This window comes from Sceloporus occidentalis, unplaced genomic scaffold, assembly GCF_023333645.1.
Source record: "Sceloporus occidentalis isolate IW3139 unplaced genomic scaffold, rSceOcc1.0.p SCAF_11, whole genome shotgun sequence".
Lineage (NCBI taxonomy): Eukaryota > Metazoa > Chordata > Lepidosauria > Squamata > Phrynosomatidae > Sceloporus > Sceloporus occidentalis.
In genome coordinates, this window is record NW_028316991.1 from 22,085,001 (window position 1) to 22,105,908 (window position 20,908).

At 42.0% G+C, this 20,908-nt stretch overlaps 1 protein-coding gene across 2 annotated transcripts in view; it reads right to left on the minus strand.

Annotated features, from left to right (window-relative positions):
* LOC149305697 (zinc finger protein ZFAT-like) overlaps nucleotides 1-20,908 on the minus strand; it is a 53,195-nt gene that overhangs the window by 21,598 nt on the left and 10,689 nt on the right. For both annotated transcript variants that reach the window (XM_089477352.1, XM_089477351.1), the window contains 6 exons: nucleotides 18,101-19,500; nucleotides 17,599-17,831; nucleotides 8,377-8,464; nucleotides 5,939-6,088; nucleotides 4,553-4,726; nucleotides 3,051-3,139 (listed from right to left, as the gene is read on the minus strand). In XM_089477352.1, coding sequence (XP_089333478.1) covers nucleotides 3,051-3,139; nucleotides 4,553-4,726; nucleotides 5,939-6,088; nucleotides 8,377-8,464; nucleotides 17,599-17,831; nucleotides 18,101-19,500 — 2,134 coding nt within the window. The remainder of the gene's footprint in view (nucleotides 1-3,050; nucleotides 3,140-4,552; nucleotides 4,727-5,938; nucleotides 6,089-8,376; nucleotides 8,465-17,598; nucleotides 17,832-18,100; nucleotides 19,501-20,908) is intronic.

Below are 20,908 nucleotides of genomic sequence, written 5' to 3' on the forward strand. Positions count from 1 at the left end.
GCCTTTACCCCGGAGACACTGTGTACCCCAACGAAGTCGCACGGCTTAATCCGCCGGATCACGTGTCCCGGTTGCGCACTGCGTGGGCGCAGATCTGTTTTACGCGCATTATCCATATTTATAGATATCATCCGAAAAATCTTTTTATGTCTTTCAAAGTATTGAAAAATAAATGGCGCAGTAAAATGAGATAAGATCAAAAAAAAAAAAATACGACTGCCGTCTGCCTTATGAAATATTAAAGTAGTGAAAGGTAATGACTCGATTAACGGCGTCATATGGTGAAAAGTAATACTTGAGAAGTTAAATTCAGAGCGTAATATAATAAATAATATTTTTGACAGTTCCCAGGAGCTAAATACCATCACAAAAAATGTTTTTATTTTCTTCGAAAAAAGTTAAAACTGAACTACATTGCATACTTTATAAATGAATGAGGCTGCTCTGCAGTTTTGTATACAGACCCCTTGTGACTAGAGGGAGCTAAAAAAAAAGAGTTGAAAAACCCTACCGAGTAAGTTAAATCTTTTTGTTTGTATGTAAGAGACCCCCCAGCCATCAATGCTGCGTGGACCCTTTAATTTGCCCATTTTGCAAATGCATGGGGGATCTCTGCCCCCTTCTTTGTTGCCAAACACCTCTCCCTCCATGTGATTTACTAATCACCAGTCAGCTCCAGCTCTGGCTGCATGAACACTGAGGCCGGGGGTCTGTTCAGACCCTTGTGTGCATGCGTGGAAAGCGCTCTCAATGATTACATTGGGAGCACTTTCCTGACCCTATAAGTACTGTTACGTGATGTTTTTTTCTCTTGACCAGATAATCCCTAGTTTTGGTTTGATTTAGGAACTTTTTTCATGTTTTCCTTACATCGTATCTGGATAGAGCCTTCTGTACGACGTTCTTGGTAAGTAAACTAGAACATTGTTCTTGACCTCAGGAGTCGTCCAGGTGATTTATGGCAAACTCTGGCCAGAGCATGAATAATTTTCTAGGTTGTTTCTGATGTCATACTCTGCCACGATTCCCGTGTTTACTTTCTGATGATGGCATCACAAGCACTGGCCTTAGCGGAGGCGGGAGAGGCCTGCAGATCTCTGGATGATGTTCTAGGATCCTGGATGACTTTACACCTCGCTCTTTGAGAGTATTTGGCAGGTGAAGATCCATTAATGTCCACTACAATGTCCATACAATATGGTCATCAACAACTTTAAGAAATGTATTTGAAACCCGTCACACCGTGGCTTTGGAACCTTGTATGATGACAACTTATGTCTGATGTCAAGGGCCAGTGTACGTCAGGTTATGTTTCGCAAGGTCTGCCCCATATCAGGACTTACCATTTACCGAGGTCTTCAAACACCAGTCCCTACTAAGTGGGTTTCGTGGGCTGAGTTAACAGGGGAGAAATACTTCTTTTATAAAGTGTGTAGCCCTTGGCCTGCCCTGAGTACTTAAAAAAAGTACTTCACTACCTTATATAGTATTTTTAACCCCTTAATGACAAAGCCCGTACATGTTCGGGCTCAAAATGCATTGTTTTCAATGGGTTTAGGGACCACCCATTGTCATTAAGGGGTTAATATACTCTAATAAGCATCAGACACAAAACAATAATAGTATTCAGGCCTCCTCTTTTTTTTAGAATTAAGCTGAATATTGTGAGTATCACAACCCGGTTTATTAAAAATAAAATGTTGAAATAACCTCTATGAAAAAGATCTCGATTCAGAAGAAGTGAGCATTTAGATCTTGAAAAGTTGTATCTTACGTGATTTCATCATAAATGAGCTCCCCCGGGAGCCCGCGAAGGCAGTGCTGTATTTATCCACATGAACGGAAAGAGAAGAAATCTTTTATCATTTAATTCAGAAGATATTGATTTTTCTTTTTGATAAACATGCTGTTTTTATTGTCTAGTGGGATCTTCTTATAGAAAGTTACATACAGTAAGAAAAAAACAACAATAAAAACACTACAAAAATGGTAAATCTGAGAGCCAGTTATAAGAAATACCAGTGAAATGTATATTATTTGTTTTATTTCTTTTTATAGGGTTATTTTGCACTCGGGAGACTGTTTGCCCCGATACACATCATACGGAATATTCGGTAAGGATCTCTACCCAACATGCGCGTTGTTTCCCCCTTTAAGAATGTATCCTTATGAAATACCGGAGAAATAACGAAGAATTTATACATGAGCATTTTGAACTACTAAAATCTGGTATCCAAGCTTTTGTAGAAATTTTATTTTTTCATGTATTTTTTTTTTTTTGTGTGTTAAGAACCAGAAAGAGATAAAAAAATAAAATATTGGAAATTAGATTGCTAATGGGAATGGTGAATTGCTCATTTTGTCTTAAGGAAAAACCGTGTCCTTTTAAAAAAAAAACAAAAAAAAAAACTAAAAATAAACTTTATTAAACCGCAAATACTGTGTATTCATTAACATTTTGCAAATTTTGTAACAGTAGCAGTATATATAATAATCACATTTAAATAATCTTAAACAAAAGTGTATCCCCTAAAACAGCTATGTCATATAGATTTTAAATAGGGAATTTAATGCATATGATAGCTGAGAGGTCCCTTTAAATTACCATGGTATGGGGGGGGGGGGTCCTACAGAACCCCACCATATGCATTTGCCACTTTTTTTTCCAGCCAGCAGGAAAATGTTCAACAGAACATGGGATATACTCACGGATTGGCTACTTCCAACAGCCAATCAGTGGCGAGAATCGTCAGGCTACGGAGGAGGAGGGGAGCTGTGAGCTCTGTCACTGCAGCTTCTGCCTAATGCAAATGCTTTCTTCCTGTGTGGCTCTTTATGTGTTGGATACTGCCGCTGACCACAGGAATACCGGTGCACGGAGCTGTGAATCAATGGTCAGTACATGCTCTCTTGTTGTTTATCTATAACTTATCTAAACAAGCTGGAACGCCCTCTTTACAGACAGAGAACTGGGTAGATTGTTCCCACCTCCACATACAGCCGCGCTTCCTTAGTTTATGGGATAATATACCTTCCTTCATCCATCTTACCTTGAAGGAGGTGTGCTGCTCCATATGACGTAGAAGGTGCGGTTTTTGAACGGCAGTGAAGTCACAAATGGTGCATTTGAACTGTTTTCCTAAAATGAGAGGAATATATATATATATATATATATATATGTTTGCTTAGATGCAGCCAGCCTCTGCCTAGGTATATATATATATATATATATACTAGTTAAAGAGACTTTCACATCACATTACATGTCAGTCCTGCCGCAGACAAACCATGACAGTTGCCCAAAAACTTTGGAAGCGAATTAAAAAGATTTATCTGGTCTTTTCTACACAAACTACAGCAAAACGTGAAGCTGTGAAAAAGGTATTTGCACCCGTTCCAATGTCTTCTATTTTTGTCATCCAACTGATTTTAACATTAGACAAAAATAAGCGGGATAAACACAAAATGCAGCTTTTAAATGATTATTTTATGTACAGAAGGAAAAAAACACCATTCAATCTCTATGTGAAAAAGTAATTGCCCCCTTAGTTACTAAATCAATCAATAAACCAAATGTAATTGATCATCGGGGTAAATTTCAGTAGACGCCCCCAGGCCCTGCTGAATCTACACATCAGTTAAATAGAACGCGTCTCACAGAGAGAAACAGGCCAAAAGGTCTCAAAAAGCAGCGCATGATACCGCGATCTAAAGAAATTCAAGAACAGACGAGAAACAGTCATTCATATCTATCAGTCTGGAAAGGGTTACAGAGACATTTCTACGTCTCTGGGACTGAACCGCAGCGACAGCCGTTATCTACAAATGGACAAGACGTGGAACAGGGGAGACCCTTCTGTATGTTTAATAAATGAAACAATCATTTAAGGGCTTGATTTTGTGTTTAATCCGGTCATTTTTGTCTAATATTAAGATCAGTAGGATGATCAGAAGTAATTGCAAATATGAGACGAATAAGCGAAAAAATAGAAGAAATCGGGACGGGGCGAATACTCAGAACTGTATAGATCAAGTCCTTTTTGGAGCTGATTTTCTGAGCTCCATGAGTGAGGTGAACAAATATTTCACACACCTTTTACTGCTACAATATACACATGAAAATGATCCTATTCAAAGTGCGCCAAATACACTTTTTTTGCGTGTTTTGTCGAGCTTTTTTTTTTTTTAGCAATTTTAAAAATAAGATTTGAGAATTCTGGCACCTAAATTCTTATGAAGCTTTGACTGTAAAACACGTAAAAAAAATGAGATTTATATTTAGGTGAATTAGAAATAAATTTAAACTTACATGGAAACTTGGAAGCACTCTATTGAGAATGAACAGGTAACGTGATGTTAGACCGCACTTAACTCTTTAATAACCAAAGTGTAATTGAATAAAATAAAAGTCAAAAATATATTTTAAAAAAAAAATAAAAAATGATGATAAATAATACATTTATTTTATAAATAATAAAATAACAAAAAATAAAATATATGATGATGATATCACAACCAAGTTACACTGTAGGACATGGATCCAATAACTCACCGTCGGCTGTATGGAGCAGTTTGTGACTCTTAAGCGTCCCTTTTGATTTGAACTTTTTGCCGCACATGTCGCACAGATGAGTCTTCTCCGTGCTGTGACGATTCATATGAGCTTTCAGGTTGCTTTTGCTGCGAGCCGCGTATTCACATACGGTGCATTTAAATGGTTTCAAGCCTAAAAATAACAAAAAAGAGACTTAATCACCAAGGCATATCCACAGCTGGGTTCTCCCTAAATAATCTGCATAGAGAGCACTTTATTTTTCGGACGCTACAGAAGGAAAGGGGCAGGTGGCTCCACAAATGTTACAGCCCTGCCTTTATTTGGATTGTCCCATGGGTGGAATGGCCCGTGACATCAAAAGTTACCTACTTAACATCATCACAAGCCACCAATGTCCCACCGTCAACTTACGTTCGATCCTGTATCCGACCCGTTTCCAAGTGGCACAGAATATGCTGGTTATGGAAGTACTTAAGTTGAACATTAAATTTTTGTTGGTGGGGGGGGGGTGTTTAATGACGCTAATAGAATTTACAATGTTACAACTCACCTTAGAATTAGAAGAACACAGTATCTTATCCCTTTCCCTAAAATAAGTTATTTTCACACTTTCCTAGTTGTACAAAAGTATTTTATTCAGCCTGAACAACAACATCAACCCTGTCTTGTTTTACAAGGTGTTTTGGGAAAAAACAGGAAAGTATATACAGAAAAATAAAAAATAACTCGCAAGTCACCAAGCAATGCCAAAAAAACACGAAACCCGCAATGTTTCGGAACGTCTTCTCTCGAGAATCAAAGCCAATTATTTTAGTCCATACGATCTGGCACAGAAGTGTTTATGACAATTAATCTATATACTGTGGCTTTTATAACATTCTGACGGCTCCCCGCGGTGTTCCTGCCACCCCCTGCCATTCTCCAATCTGTTTCGGCTCCTAATTTTCTTATTTTATCACCACTGTGTCCATATTTACCTTCCTTCTTTCTCATAAAATAATCAGTTCCAGTTCAGATCTTGAGAAAGTATAGAAGACGCATGGCAATCTGACTTACAGAAACAACGGGTGAGGAGGGCAAATTGAAACTATGTGGCAAAGTCAGAGGCAGTAAGGTCAGCGTAAGGGGTAGTTGTGATAAGTCGAAGAAGGGTTTGAGTCTTTACAGCAGGAAAAATGGGTGACTAGACGGCCCTTATGGTTGTTATCTGCTGTCAAATTCTGTGTTTCTATTGAATTATGTATTTTGATATCCATAGATTGGACAGCAGAATGTAGTCTTGTTGTGGACTGATGGACATGCACCAGCTCTCTGACAACATTCAGCAATAAATTCTGGAGTTTGAAGCCTAATCACATTATAATGTTCAGATTAATCACATACCTTCATGGGCCCATATGTGACGCTGAAGATCTGAACCATTCTTCATGAAATACGAATCACAATAAGGGCATTTCACAGCTCTCTTTCCTATGAGACCTTTCAGTTGGATTTTACGACCAAGGACCTCCGAGAGGAGACTCGTGGAAACATCTGTAAAGCGAAGGGTGACGTTATATGGGGAAGAAAGTAAACATCAATCCCACCCCAACACGGAAAACAATCTCGTCACAATGTATAAAAATCTTCACCCCCGTTATGTTATGATCAGGAGGTTCCATGACACTACAGTTCCATGTGACACAAAGGACATTCTTTACAGTAGGTTCTACCTATATCAAGGTACTTAGTGTAGGCACTAAGGAGGGTTTAATCCATGAACTGGATTGTTGTTTTTTTTGTAAAGAAAGGGACACATCGATTATTGATCGATGGAATGTTTTGACTGCCCATGGAGTTGTGAGGAATTTCCAAAATTGTCTTAAAAGGCTTTTTATTTTTTATTTTTTTTTACTTCTTTTGGCTTTCATCTGGATTAAGGGAATTAAAGACATCTTGTAAAAGATGAACGGAGCAGATCCGGGTTTTTTTTTCAGCCATGGAAACACGGCAGTTAACTCCTCCCCTGAGGAGCTTAGATTGCAAGCTCTAAAGGGTTATGACCTTCTTTCCTTAATGAATTTATACCTATTGTGCCCCAATCAGAATGTCTGCAGCCCACTGTACTTATTATAAGATGCCACTTATAGTATAAACTGTAAAATTCTAAGTATATCGTTTAGAGCTTAATAAATACACATGCATTTTTTCCTTGTGTTCACCTCAACACACTTAAAATGTAAAAATATATTATTATTATTTTTATTATTATTGGAGTCCTATTAAATTATAGATTATACATTTTTATTTTATCGATAATTGTCACATTTTAAAGGATACTTTAAAAAACTTATGTTGATAATGTATTACATTACAAGTACATTGACTAAAAATGTTCTGTATTTAGAACTGGATCCTTAATTGTTAATAATATTTATTAATTTCAGTCTAGCACAGGGGTAATCCGCGGCCCTGAGCCTGCAGAGAAAGCATTTTTTCTCTGCTGGCATTTATGGTTTTCAAAGAATATAACAAGCGAAAGGAGAACGTGGATTCATTTTTTATTAAGGTACAAATGTTAAATTGGTATATGGCATCCAAATTCTGCAAGCTCAGCAAAAATTCTGTAAATATCACTAAAGAAATAAAAAACAGACTCTACAAAGAAAAGGATTGGTTTAGATTCCCTTTCTTAAACATAGAAGGATTTGAATGTTTTGTTTTTGTATTTTTTAATAAATGTTATAACTAAAGGGTTATGTTTAAAAGATGCTTCTAAAGTGATATTTGGAAATTGTTTTATCACCATAGCAACAAGAGGAATGGTTCTCCAGGCCCTTTAGTTGGTTGCTAAGGCGATAGGATTATTTTTCAAACTTGTGTCGCAATCAAATTTTACACTTAACTGCCACTTTGCTATAAGAAGCAGCAATCTTTAGGGAACATTGTTGCATCTTCGATAGAACCATTGGGACACTTAATTTCTCAAACTGTAGCCCCAGGGGTGTGCTCACCAGTCTGACATGGATGGTGGGAACATAGTAAAAAAGGTCTCAAAGTAAGGCAGGGATGTCAGAGGATGTGAGGGAATGAGTTGTGATAGGAGTGATGAGTGACAGGTGTGATGATAGAGTAAGGATGTATATAGTGTCTATCTGTTATGGTGAGTGTGTGTGAGTGCTAGTGCGTATATTGGTTACAGGGGGGGGCAAAGGACTGGGGGGCCACTTGGCTTTACATGCCCCTGGGCCAGAAACTGCCAGCCCTCTCTTGTGTAGCCCTTTGCAGACCATCAACGTTACCACAGACATAAATCTATGCAAAAAATATGTTCCTGACTAGCAGTAACGTATTCCTTCCTAGGCCGATTATTCATACCCGTGGAAAATCCACGGGTATCTGCTGTGTTACCTGGGGCAATTAAGCTTCCCTGTGCTCCACTGCTCAAGGGGGCAGTTTGGAGATCTTAGAGCTCCCTTGTAACCGGACCATTTCCATTACAGGGGTCCGTGCCTAGCCGGCTCAGCTCATGTCTCTTACTCGCACCATGTGTGTTTTGAGAGGAGCGCCAGCACATGGTTTCCAGACATTTCTTCCATATCTTATTATCTATCTGTAGCAGGGCCCATATTATTCTTGCTTTCAGACAGACAGATATAACATGTTCTTTGGCAAAATAATCTGTCACATAAATGTAATTTTTTTTCCGCCTACCAATGAAATGTTAAATTCTGGTCTACATGGAAGTTCTGTTTTCTACTTCATTTGTATTTATTTGTATGTGAGAGTAAGAAAGAAACTTCCAAGTTAGCTGAGGTGTCCATTTCCAGGGTTTTCCTCACCTGGGTGGGTCGTCTGTATATGTGACCTGATAAGGCGATCATCGGAAAATGACTTGTCACAGGCGGGACAGGAGTACGTTTTCTTTTCCTAAAAAAAAAAATAATAAAAGTTCAAGGGTAAAGGAAATGAGAGATTAATCCTCAACTTCTAAGAACAGAGTTGTATTTTCCAAAATAAATCAGGAGATAATAGTTTTAAAAGCGATCTGTCCATTTTTTTTCAAATGGTACATTTTATATTACTATAAACAGATAAACACAGATAATGAGAGAGAGGGATAATGAAAGAGACAGAGGGGGGATAATGAGAGAGAGAGAGAGGGATATTGAGAGAGAGGGGGGATAATGAGAGAGAGAGAGAGAGAAGGATAATGAGAGAGAGAGAGGGATATTGAGAGAGAGAGATATTGAGAGAGAGAGAGAGGGATATTGAGAGAGAGAGGGATATTGAGAGAGAGAGGGGGGGGATAATGAGAGAGAGATAGGCATAATGAGAGAGAGGGATAATGAGAGAGAGAGAGAGAGAGAGAGAGGGATAATGAGAGAGAGAGAGAGAGAGAGAGAGAGAGAGAGAGAGAGAGAGGGGGATAATGAGAGAGAGGGATAATGAGATAGTGGGATAATGAGAGAGAGAGGGATATTGAGAGAGAGAGGGGGATAATGAGAGAGAGAGAGGCATAATGAGAGAGAGGGGGATAATGAGAGAGAGAGAGAGAGAGATATAGTGGGATAATGAGAGAGTGGGATAATGAGAGAGAGAGAGAGGGGGGGGGGGGATAATGAGAGAGAGAGAAACAGACATTTTGCTGAGCACCCGCCATATACATTTGCCCCTTCAGCCCTTTCGCATCTCCTGACGTGATATTCTGTCCATCACTGAGCTCCAGCACTGGCCCAGTGAGGAGCGCATGCAGGGGGAGTGCGTCTAATGAGACCCCCCGTGCGCATCCCACAGAGGTGATGGGAAGCTCTAGCTCTGGTGCTTTTACTTATTTAATTAAAAAAAAAATACAAAAAAATAAAAAAAACTTTTGAGGAATGCATACTAAAGTGCTCACAAAGTACTTGGGCAGGACTGTCAGGAGACGTTAAACGGCCCCTTTAATAAACACGAAAAAAGTCAAAAGTAAAACGCTGCGATAGGCGAGAATTGAACCTTTATAACATACCCTTGCACGTTATTTATTGTCTTTGTATATAAAAAGAAAAAAGAACTTTCAGGAAACCTGCAGACGGCGCTAATCCTTTTACCCGGTAAACCTCGTTATTATGTATTTTATAAGCTCCCTATAGGAGTGTAATAAGCAACAAACTATCCGCGGCCCGTTATAACATTACATTCATTAAAACAAATGGTTCCTGGTAACGCCGCGCTGTGCGAGGCTCATTCTATTTTCTGTCAGGATGATTGATTGGTGCTTTTAAAACGTCGGAATCACCGATGAATAACTGTACATGCGCACAGCTGGAGAAATAAATCTAAAGTAGTAATCTAACTTTTTTTTATTGGTATTTACACCACAAAGCAATTCCTCACGATCCCAAGATCGGAAATTCTACGCGATAAAATTAAAAGCAAAATAGCTATTACATATACCTCCCAAGTGTCTGTGTTTAGGAGGGACAGTCCTGCTTCGCTGGAAGAGACTGCGTATATACACTATACCCTTACATGTACTTAGTGTTAGAATGGCCGTACGAGCGTTAATGGGAGACGAGAGTTTATATTATACATAGATTTTCCCCAAAAATGTGTTATTTGTGTAACAATTTTGGCGAGGAATACTGGCATCACCATAGCAACAAGTGGAATGTTCTAAATAGCAGAAACAGGTTGCTATGGTGATAAGATCACTTTTAAAACACTGCGCCAGAATTACTATGAATAAACAACTCCAAATGTGTATATTTATGTAATTATAAAATAGATTGTAAGCTTGCGAGCTGGGCTCGGGGGGGCAAAATATCCTCCCCACATTTCCCCTCTCTCACCCCAATACCTCCTCCCATTGCCTGCCTTTGTTGTTTCGGGAGAGGGTCTTTTTGGTGGGGGGCAATTGTTAGTGACCCTTTAGTAGGAACAATTATATGACCGGTAGTAGTAGTAGTAGCAGTAGCTAACAGACCAGCACAAAACAAGAACTTTAGTTTAAATTAGCTGGGGTAGTTAAGATTAGCCACAACTACCCCAGTCTACAACTCCCATGGTGTTTAGCCAGAGATGGCTGGCTGTGTATCCTGGGAGCCGCAGTTACTGTGTAGTGTTGGCCACCACAACCCCAGCCTATGACTACGATTCCCATGACGTTCAGCCAGCAATATGGCTGCCGAATATTATTGTAGATGCAGTCAACAAAAGCTAGTGTTTGTACCCAAGACCTATTTACCCCCCCCAATGCCCACCGTTACCAGCAACTATTCCCACTACTGCAGTCCAAGTTCATGCAAGCATTCAGAGGTTTTTACAAAAAAAGGCTAGAAAGGCTTGGAACAAAAAAAGGACAGTTGTGGTAACATTCGGCACTGGAAGTGCTGTTATTACATTTTTATGATGTTCAGCCAACTAAATGACGGAGAATTATGAGACGTGCTTCCCACCGCAGCTGCACTGCCAATCCACTAATGTGATTATTAGTATTATTTATTGTTTTATATAGCGCCATCATAATCTGCAGCGCTGTACAATAATGATATATAAACCTTTAGAACCTTTAGTGGGCGAGTAGTCATTTTCCCATGATGCTTAACATACCAAACTGGCTGAGAGTCATGGGAAATGTAGTCTCAACAGCTGAAGTATTCACCAACTCCTGCTGCAATACATGTTTGAAATTAACTACCCCGTGTCTGCAGCCTGAAAACTGTGTCTCTGCCCAGGCGGGGATTCTGTGCCTGTGAAGGAGCAGCTGCCAGAGTGAAAGGCAGGGGACCAGACCAAACCACTCTGACAGCAGGGGGTGTAGAGAATTAAATTCAAGCTTTTTTGCTGTACGCCTCTTTCTACCAGGTTATCTCTATGTCTAGTTACCCTACTCTAACAGTCTACAGATTACCCCTACCTTGTGACTGCTCCAGTGGGCCTTTTTGAGTTTGGGGGGGGGCAAGTGCCCCCTACAGACACCCATGAATGTACAGACTGTAAGAGGAATTTGTTGGCACCATATAAATAAAAAATAATAAAAATAATAATACATATATAAGTATTTTATATGTCCATATGTTCATTTTTTGTACATGAATCAAATGTTTTTTTACATTATTCGGAACTATACATCTGTACTTCCGTCACACGTCTCTAGTGCTTACAACACAATTGGCTTTATTCACAATGCCCTTAAAAGAGGTAATAAAAGGGAGGCTAAGTGCCAAGTCCCCCAAAGTAAGAAAAAATATAGCTAATAATTGTCACGCACAGCGTATGGTAGAACCTGTAATCAGGTAGAGCAGCGTGTGCGAGTCCAATAGACAGAAAACCAGAGTCCAGTATAGAATAGCCAATGAGCAAGCCGAGGTCAGGAAGCCAGAAGTCAGGATCGTAGCAGGGTAAGCCGAGGTCAGGAAGCCAGAAGTCAGGATAAACGTGAGGAAAGCCAGAGTCAAACGCCAGGAGTCAGTATCAGGAACAAGCCGGGTCGGTAACGGGAAATCAACAGGAACGCGTACTGAGCAGACACTATACGAGATAGGTACAACCATCAGAAGGCAAGGCTGGAGTGTTTCTGAGGCTCTTAAATAAGCAGAGGAAGTCCAGGCAACAATTACTGAATTCCCGCCAAAAATTCAAAGTGCCGTTACGTCACTTCCGGTTCGCGGCCATTTTGGGATTGGCAGAACGTAAAAATCTAAAAGGAGCCGTAGTACCGGCTGGCGCCACTAGGTGGCGTGCAGCGGACCGCGTGCACGCAGCAGGACCGGACCTGGCTCCAACACAGGACGACCGACGCGTGGATCCGCGAGGTCTTCCCCTCCCTCGCGGCGGCTGAGGCTGTCTCGGAGAGGCGGGAGGTCTCCCTCTTCTCCGCGGCGGTTGCGGCTCCCGCGGCAAGGCGGGAGGTCTCCCCCTCTTCCGCGGCGGCTGCCGTGTAGAGGCGGGAGGTCTCCCTCTTCTCCGTGGCGGTTGCAGCTGCCGCGGTACGGTGGGGGGTCTCCCTCTTCTCCGTGGCGGCTGCCGGGCCAGGTATGTGACAGTAATAAGCTAGGATGAAATCTGCAGTAACTGCTTTGAAGTGGATTCATCCTTAAATATTTTATCTAGGAAGGTTAAGACGGCCATATCATTAAAATGAAGTCCAGGGACATTTTTTGATGCAGGAACTTTACACCGAGAATGAAACGTTCCTACAATAAAATAATTGTTTTGTTACAGTAATAAACAAAATGTAGCCATTTAAAAAACCCCAAAACATATAATTTGACCTTGGATAATTGGACCTTGACCCCATCTGGTCGGGGACAAAACAAAATCCTTAATCGGTCGTTGGTCTTGTCTTAGTCATATGCTGTTCCTCCTCAACCACTTATGATGGGAGGCTGTTCCATTCATCTTCTACCGTCTGAGAAAATTATAATGTTGGTAACTATGGTAACTACCTTTATTAGTATTTAACCCAAAACACCATGTTGCTCTTGATGTATAATTTTCCTTTGGGCAATTAAAACCCATTAAGATTTGTCATTTTATTCCTTCCGCACAAGCTTTTTTACAGTTTCTATGGCAATGACCTATCAGTGCATGCATTGGTGTCACATGACCGGTGTTCCAGGCAAAACAATTATGAATGAGACACATTTTAAAGTTATGGGCATTCAGTAGTATACAGTAGTGATAAGTTTCTAGTGACAAATGTCTGAAAAGGACCCTACCATGGAGCAGAGTGGGGCAATTGCCCCAGGAGGCACTTTTGAAGAGGTGGCACTTTGCCGCCCCAAGCGCTTTTTTTTTTCTAAGCGGAAGAGAGAGAGGGGCACCCGCTCGGTACCCGCTCTGCACCCCCCTCTCTCCTCTGCGAGCCCTCTAGCTCGGTCTCTGTGCCGGCTTGTAATGCTGAGCGCTGGAATATGACGTAATTTCCGGCGCTCAGCAGTAAGCAGGGAGACTCGCAGCAGGACTGCTGAAAGGTAAGTGAAGTACGGTAAGGTAAGTGGGGCCTCATTTTAAACTGTCTTGGGCCTGCCCTGGACACTCCGGTGCCCCAAGCAGCCCCATCAATGTAGAATACATATTAAAGTACTTGAATACAGCACAACTCCCCCCCACTTAGTGATTTTCATGACATCAAAGAGAACACTTTGTTTGCTTGTTTGAAGAGGGGTCTTGTTATACTCAGTAGGGGTCTCCCGCAAGCCAGTGCTACAACTGGGACAGATGCATGGGGGGGTTGGGGAATCCCTCAATTTATCTGCAGGGGGGGTTGATAGGTAGATGTCCCCTTTAAATTAAGTTCATGTGACGGACATAATGTCCCTTTAAATTCAGCAGGGGTATATCCAGGGCACGCAAAAATTGTAAGGAATTTTTACTGTACGGACCCCTGAAAATATAGACCCACACGTTGTAGGATTTATATACCTTATATTGTATTGTTATTGTATTACTTATTCATTATGAAGGTTCAATCAGTGTTTCCTTACTTGGGGGGGGGTAGAGTTGGCCCTTTATAATGCGTATATATATATATATATAAAATAAAAAATTCCACAGCTCACCATTTAGTAAATAAACCCCCATGGCGCTGCAGGGAGCCATAATACAGCATAATACCATGCAAGTAACACATAATAATTGCTATTTTAGTAATGTATTCTTCTTATGAATTTATTATGTTTATTCAGAATAAATCTATTCTATGAAACTAATGAGCCATCTGCTTCTAGTTATATATTTAACGGGCACCTTTATTTAGTAATCTGTATGCGCAGTTATGTTTAGTTATGAAATGTTTGTTTTTTTAGTAAGAAATGCACAGATAACTAAAAAAAACATAAATTAAAAAAAAAAAAAAACACTAAAAGAAGGAAGAATCCTCTCTGCTTCAAAGAACATCAATCGACGGAGAGATTCCTTCCAGGTGAGGCAGTTAACATCAAAGCTCTTCGAACAAAGACGCTCGGGTAAGAGTCATCTTAAGAGCGTTATCTTCAAAACCTGCACTTCCTCTAGTCTCAAACAAATTAAACTTATCAGCGTGCGGCATATTTCAATATGTACCCGTGATACGAGGAAACCCGCGGCGGGGGTCCTGCTGGATGCCAGCCTGCCGGACGGTTGGCCTGGGTTCGCGCGGCTGGGTTCCTAAACCTTCCAAGTAATTATTTGAATTGGTTAGAATTTTCTAAATTAAAATCGTTCCAATAGGAACTCCAATTTCTCAAGTGCACAAGTGAAGATTTTCAGGATACATCGATTATGAGATGACCCCCCCCAAACTTTGGATCTTAATGGGGGGGATAAAAACCACTGTTTTTGCTTTCGTTGCTCTCGCAGTCTCATGGACTCTCTCTCTCATCTAAAAAGATGACCCTCTCATTCACTTTCTCTCATGCTGTCGCCATACTTTCTCCGCCAATCACGTCCGTGTTCTTGTCTCTTTTTCCCCAGCTCCACTTCTTCTCTTGCCTCTTCTTGTTCTTCTGTCTTCATTCTTCATCGCCCCCCCCCCCCCGCCATCAACATAATGACGGATGTCTCTGTGCACCCCCTATCCCCAGATTGAAGGAACCGAGGGAGAAGCCGTCACCGGGGTGGGGGACGTGGCTCACCACGATAGACCTGACACAGTCGAAGATGATAAAACACGCTCCGCGTGAGTAGTCAAGCAAGAATAATCCTGAGATCCCACTTATTCTGCTTAATAAATTACGAGCGGCCAATTAAAGAGCTGGCGGAGATCCCAGAATAAATCCAGGGTCTCAGCCAACTGCTGTAATCACCACGGTTTGGTTTCATCGAGTTAGTGGTAAAGTTGTTTTGCGTTCTCGCAGCCCGCGCTGTGTGATTGGGCGATTCAGTGGTTTCTGGCTGAAAACGATTGTTGCGGCTAAACATGGAATAGCTCTGCAGATTCGTATACAGGTCTCTCTCTCTATATATATATCCTGGCTGTGACCGAGCATTGGAAAAGAAAAAGAACAAAAATTGTGTTTTTAAAATCTTTGGGGAGCATTATATACTACGTCTCCAATCAAAATCTTCTGTGTTCCAATGTCCCTTTATCACTCCCATCACTCCTGTGTTCCAATGTCCCTTTATCACTCCCATCACTCCTGTGTTCCAATGTCCCTTTATCACTCCCATCGCTCCTGTGTTCCAATGGCCCTTTATCACTCCCATCGCTCCTGTGTTCCAATGTCCCTTTATCGCTCCCATCACTCCTGTGTTCCAATGGCACGTTGTGTTCGCTGATCCAAGTTTAATTATTAAAGGCTGATTGATGGTTAGAAAACCCTTTTGCAATTACGTTACAGCTAGAAATTTGCATGAAAACAGCTGAGTGACGCCAAACTTTTCACATACTATGAACAAGTCCATTATATTTTGCAAACAAGACAGTATGGGGAATTACTCAAGGTGAAGTGTACGAGTGACATGAGGAATATGTAGCAAATATACATGGATTGTCGTACTCACTGGAGAATTAGCGAACACTCTTTCACACGGGCTGTCAGGGCCGGCCTGACAATGGAGCCGAGTGGGGCAACCGCTCCAGGCGGCACTTTTGGACGGGCGGCACTTTGCCGCCCCAAGCCCTTTTTTTTTTTTTTTAAAGCGAAAGAGAGAGAAAGGGGCGCCGAGTGGTTTTCGCTTACCAAGCTGTCAGTACCTGCTTGGCGCCCCTCGCTCTCTCCTCTGCGGTGAGTCTCCCTGTTCGGTCTCGGTGCCGGCTTGTAAAGATTTCCGGCGCTCAGCATTACAAGCCGGCACCGAGACCGAACAGGGAGACTCGCCGCAGGACTGCTGAAAGGTAAGTACAAGGGGGGGTAGATAATGGGGGGCGGCAGGGACGGAGGGAGAGGAAGGGTAGATAAGGGGGGGAGGCGGCATTTTGCCTTGGGCCGGCCCTGCGGGCTGTAATTCAGTTTGTAGAAGAGATTACTGTATTTGCTCGATTATAAGACGACCCCCCAAATCTGAATATTAATTTAGGAAAAAAAGAAAAAGCCTGAATATAAGACGACCCTATAGGAAAAAAGTTTTACCAGTAAATGTTAATTCATTTAAACTATTTTTTTTTTAATAAAAGCTATGATTGAGAAAAATATTTTGGTTTTATTTCCTTCTATTTTCCAACCTGCCCCCCAGTTATGCACATCTGCCCCAGAAATGCCTTATACCCCCCTATATGCCACTGTTCCCCATGATATGCCTTTTAACCCTCTAAATGCCACTGTGCCCCATGATATGCCTTTTAACCCTCTAAATGCCACTGTGCCCCATGATATGCCTTTTGACCCCCTATGTGCCACTCTGCCTCCAGAAATACCTTATACCCCTATATGCCACTCTGGCATTTAGAGGGTTAAAAGGCATATTATGGGGAAGAGTGGCATATAGGGAGGTTTAAGGCATTCAGGAGGCAGAGTGGCGTATAGAGGGTTAAAAAGGCATCTCTGGAGGCAGAGTGGCATTAAGGGGGTTAAAAGGCATTTCACAGAGCACTCTGCCTCCAGAAATGCCTTATGCCCCCCATTTAACAATCCCTCCCCCTCCCTCCTCCAAACTTACGGGTGCTTCTGACTTCCCTGTCATGTAGCCGGGGCAGCGTGTAGATCCCACGCACTTACGCTGCGGCACCGGTGGGGGGAACTCTGATCTCTGACAGCCAGGGAAGATCTGCGCGATGGACGCAGACAACCCCCGCTGCTAGCCACGCCTCCTTCCGGCTGCAGCGTAAGTTGTCTACGCGAATCGCGTAGACATCTACACGCTGCCCCAGCTACACACCGGGGACTCAGTAGTACCGGTAAGTGGGGTGGGGAACAGGAGGATCCAGGTCCCCTGCAGCTGCGGGGGATCTGGATCTTAGTCATCTCATAGTCAGACCTATTTGAGGTCTGATTATAAGACGACCCCGATTATAAGACGAGGGGTATTTTTCAGAGCATTTGCTCTGAAAAAAACCTCGTCTTATAATCGAGCAAATACGGTAATCGTTTACCCTGTAAGTACGTTGTGCCCGATATCCTCAAACAGAACTTTAGCGTTACATTCAGTAATGGACTTACCAGCTCGGTGTGTATTCTCAGGTGCACCTGCAGTCTGTATTTGTCGGGGCTGGAGTACCCGCACCCTTCGGCCGGACACTTAAGGGACATGTTACTGTGCTTCTGCAAGACGTGTCGCTTCAGGCAGGTCTTGGTGATGGAGGAGTAGCTGCACTGGGAGCAATAATACAGATGTTCTCGTGTATGCGTCCGGACATGCATGTCGTAATGCATTTGATACCAGAAGAGTTTGCCTAGAATAAAACACAATGAAGAACATGAATGTTATTAGGTTGCCAATATGTTACCATCACGAGATTAATCGGTTAATAGTTAGGACTATAGAGTGGACATTGGCAATAAGAGTTTAGACCCTTAGGAACCCTTTATTACCTGGAAATCACATATTCAATGAACCTCATTGGTGGACTCACCCCGGATCAAGAGAGAAGGTAAGCCCATGGAAGCCGCATATTCAATTAAACTTGGGAGGGGAAAAAAAGGTTGATTGACAAGTCCTTACCGCAGTATTCACATTCTAGATCTCCATAAATCTTTCTGATCTTCTGAAACAAAGCAATACTCAATTGCCTTTTGTGCAAACCATTCAAAATGTGCATAAATGCAGCTGTTTCTCCAGCATTTTGTGAGCCATCGTTGGATGTGCCAACCGGTGCGCAGGTCTCCACTCCGTTATCTTGAGAAGCTTGTTGGCCAGCGCTCTCGTCGACGCTGGTGGGAACCTCTTGGGCAATCTCTCCAACCTTCGCAGGTTCTGAAGTTTCTGAGATATCCTGCGCATCGTACCCGGCTACTTGTTCCCCACAATTAACCCCGTTGCTGACTTTATCCAGATCGATATATTCGTTATTATTTCCCTTTTCTGCCAACAGAGGCGTGATATCTGAGCAGAGTATCACCGCACTCGCTGGATTTGTTCTTGAGCGACCATCGGAGAAGTTTTGCGCCTGTTCATTTTCCGAGACAGTAGAATTCTCTGTATCGGTTCTTGATGGTATGGACTTGTTGTAAATGTCCAAATCAGTTAACAAAGCCTCTTGGGCATTTTGCGCTGGGTTAATTTCTTGTATTTGTATTTGGCCCTCGGGAAGACAAGGCTGGGCAACGTCGTTAACAATGGCTACGGCTTCTGTTGGCGACTCTGTGTCCCCGAGTGCCTCCTGCTGAATATCACTGCCAGGCTCCAAGAGGCAGAAACTTTGATTGATAGATTGGTTGAATAGCGAAGACTCATCAGCTTCAGGATGAGCCTCTTTGAGGTGACTTTTCAGTCTCACAGTGCTCACAAATTTATTACAACATAAAGAACATACATAAACAAATGGATGTTTCCGGACGTGAAGCTCCAAAGCTTGATACTTTGTAGAGCCGTGGCCACACAGCTCGCAGGCGAACGGTCTTTGGTCGCCGTGCACCAACATATGGCGGTCTCTTTCTAGCTCATTCTTGAACTTCCGCTCGCAGATTTGGCAATCATAAAGAAGCTGCCTCTTCCCTTCCCTGGTCAGTAACCCGAGCTCATCACAGGTTTCCTTAACTTTCTTGTCCAGAAGGTCGTGGGTTTCTTTGATGTGCTTAATAAGATTCTTGACGTCGGAGTACTTTTTTTTGCAGAAGCGGCAGTGCTGTTTTATTTTTTTGTGGACTCTTTCTACGTGGACCTTAAGGTGGCCTTTGCTAAGGCAGCTGAACGTGCAGTGGTCACAGCTGAATTTCTCTCCCGTGTGCTTCCTCATGTGGACTCCAAGGTTGGCTTTGATTGCGCTCGCGTAGTTACACAGGGAACATTTGTAGGGTTTCTCGTTTGTATGAATTCTCAAGTGCGCCTGCAGAGAGTGCTTAAACTTGAAAACCTTATTGCAGTACTCGCAGGTAAAAATTTTCAGCTGTGTTGAGCCTACCCTGAAAAAAAATACACACAAGAAGAAGAATGATATTAAAATGTAGGTATTAAAATACAAGCAATGTTTTTTCCTTTCTTAAAAAACAGTGTTTTTATGTGTTTTTCCTCCATTACCATCTGCTTCTCTCTCTCTCCTCCTAGCTATCTCATCTCAGGTAGAAATCCACACTGTTGCCCTCCTTCTCCAACCAACTTCCTCATTTAATTCCAAATCCCCACCAGGGTCCTCCTATGATTTTCCCAACGCATCATTGCTACCCCCACTGCCTGCCCTCCATAGAACTTTTTCCCAGGCGGCTTTAGTCAGTGGCTGGGAACTGCAAAGCTGAGTGGAACAAGGTCCAATCACTGTAAAGCAACTGCACTCTGATTGGACCTTCAGTTTAAGCCTTGCGGGCAACACGTTGGCAATACTTTTATGTACATACTAGTGGACATGCCTGTCATGTCTCTCCCTTACTTTCTTCTCACTTTCTCCCTCCTCTTTCTTCTCTCCTCTTCTTCCTCTCTTTGTTTACTCTCTCTCCCTCATTGTCTTCTTTTTCTTCTCTCGCTCTCTTCCTTCTGTCTCCATCTTTCTCTATTTTCTCCTCTCCTACCTTACGTTATTCTCTCCCCCTCTTCCTTCTCTCCTTTCCTCCCCTCTCATTTCTCCCTATATTCATTCCTAACTCTTATCTCTCATTCTAGCCACTCCCTCACATTCATCTCTCCTGCTCATTCTAACCTCTCCTTGTCCCTTTATTCTCCCTCTCTCTTTCTTTTCTCCATCTTTCTCTCATTAGCAGCTCACTGCTGGTCACGCAGGGCATCGGGCGAAGGTCCCATCAGACTCTAACACCTGCACTCTGACAAACTCTGAATTAATTCCACCTTTTAATACTATGCACTAAATTCGTGTTTAGGTGGAGAGAATTCAGAGAATGTATTTAGCGCATGATGCTTATGTACTCTTTAACGTCCCCTAGTATTTCATAGTCTTTAATCTTATGCATAAAAATAATACAAAACAGACAAATTAGATTACAAAACCTATAAACAAGGTGAATAGTGCTGTTTAAGCCCTTTCTCTAACCAATTGAAATGTGTTCAAGTTTGGCTGAAATGAAAATATTGCTATTGAAATAAAGGTTCTTAGTCCGTAGAAGTGACTGGCAGCCAACTAAGCGCCACTATATTTAGATATTTCATTATGTTGGTGTTTGACGGTAAATCTTGGTTCCTCTGGAGCCCGTCGTCCTGCCCTGTGCTTATTATTCAATCTGTCCTCATCCTGCTGATTAAAAATGGTCTCCATGAATCCTCCTGAGTAAGCATTACTCCTTGACTCCGTTCCAGTTGACAAATGGGAAATAAAGGTCCGCTACGCATTTATTTGGAAAGGGACCGGCGATTGGAACCAACTTA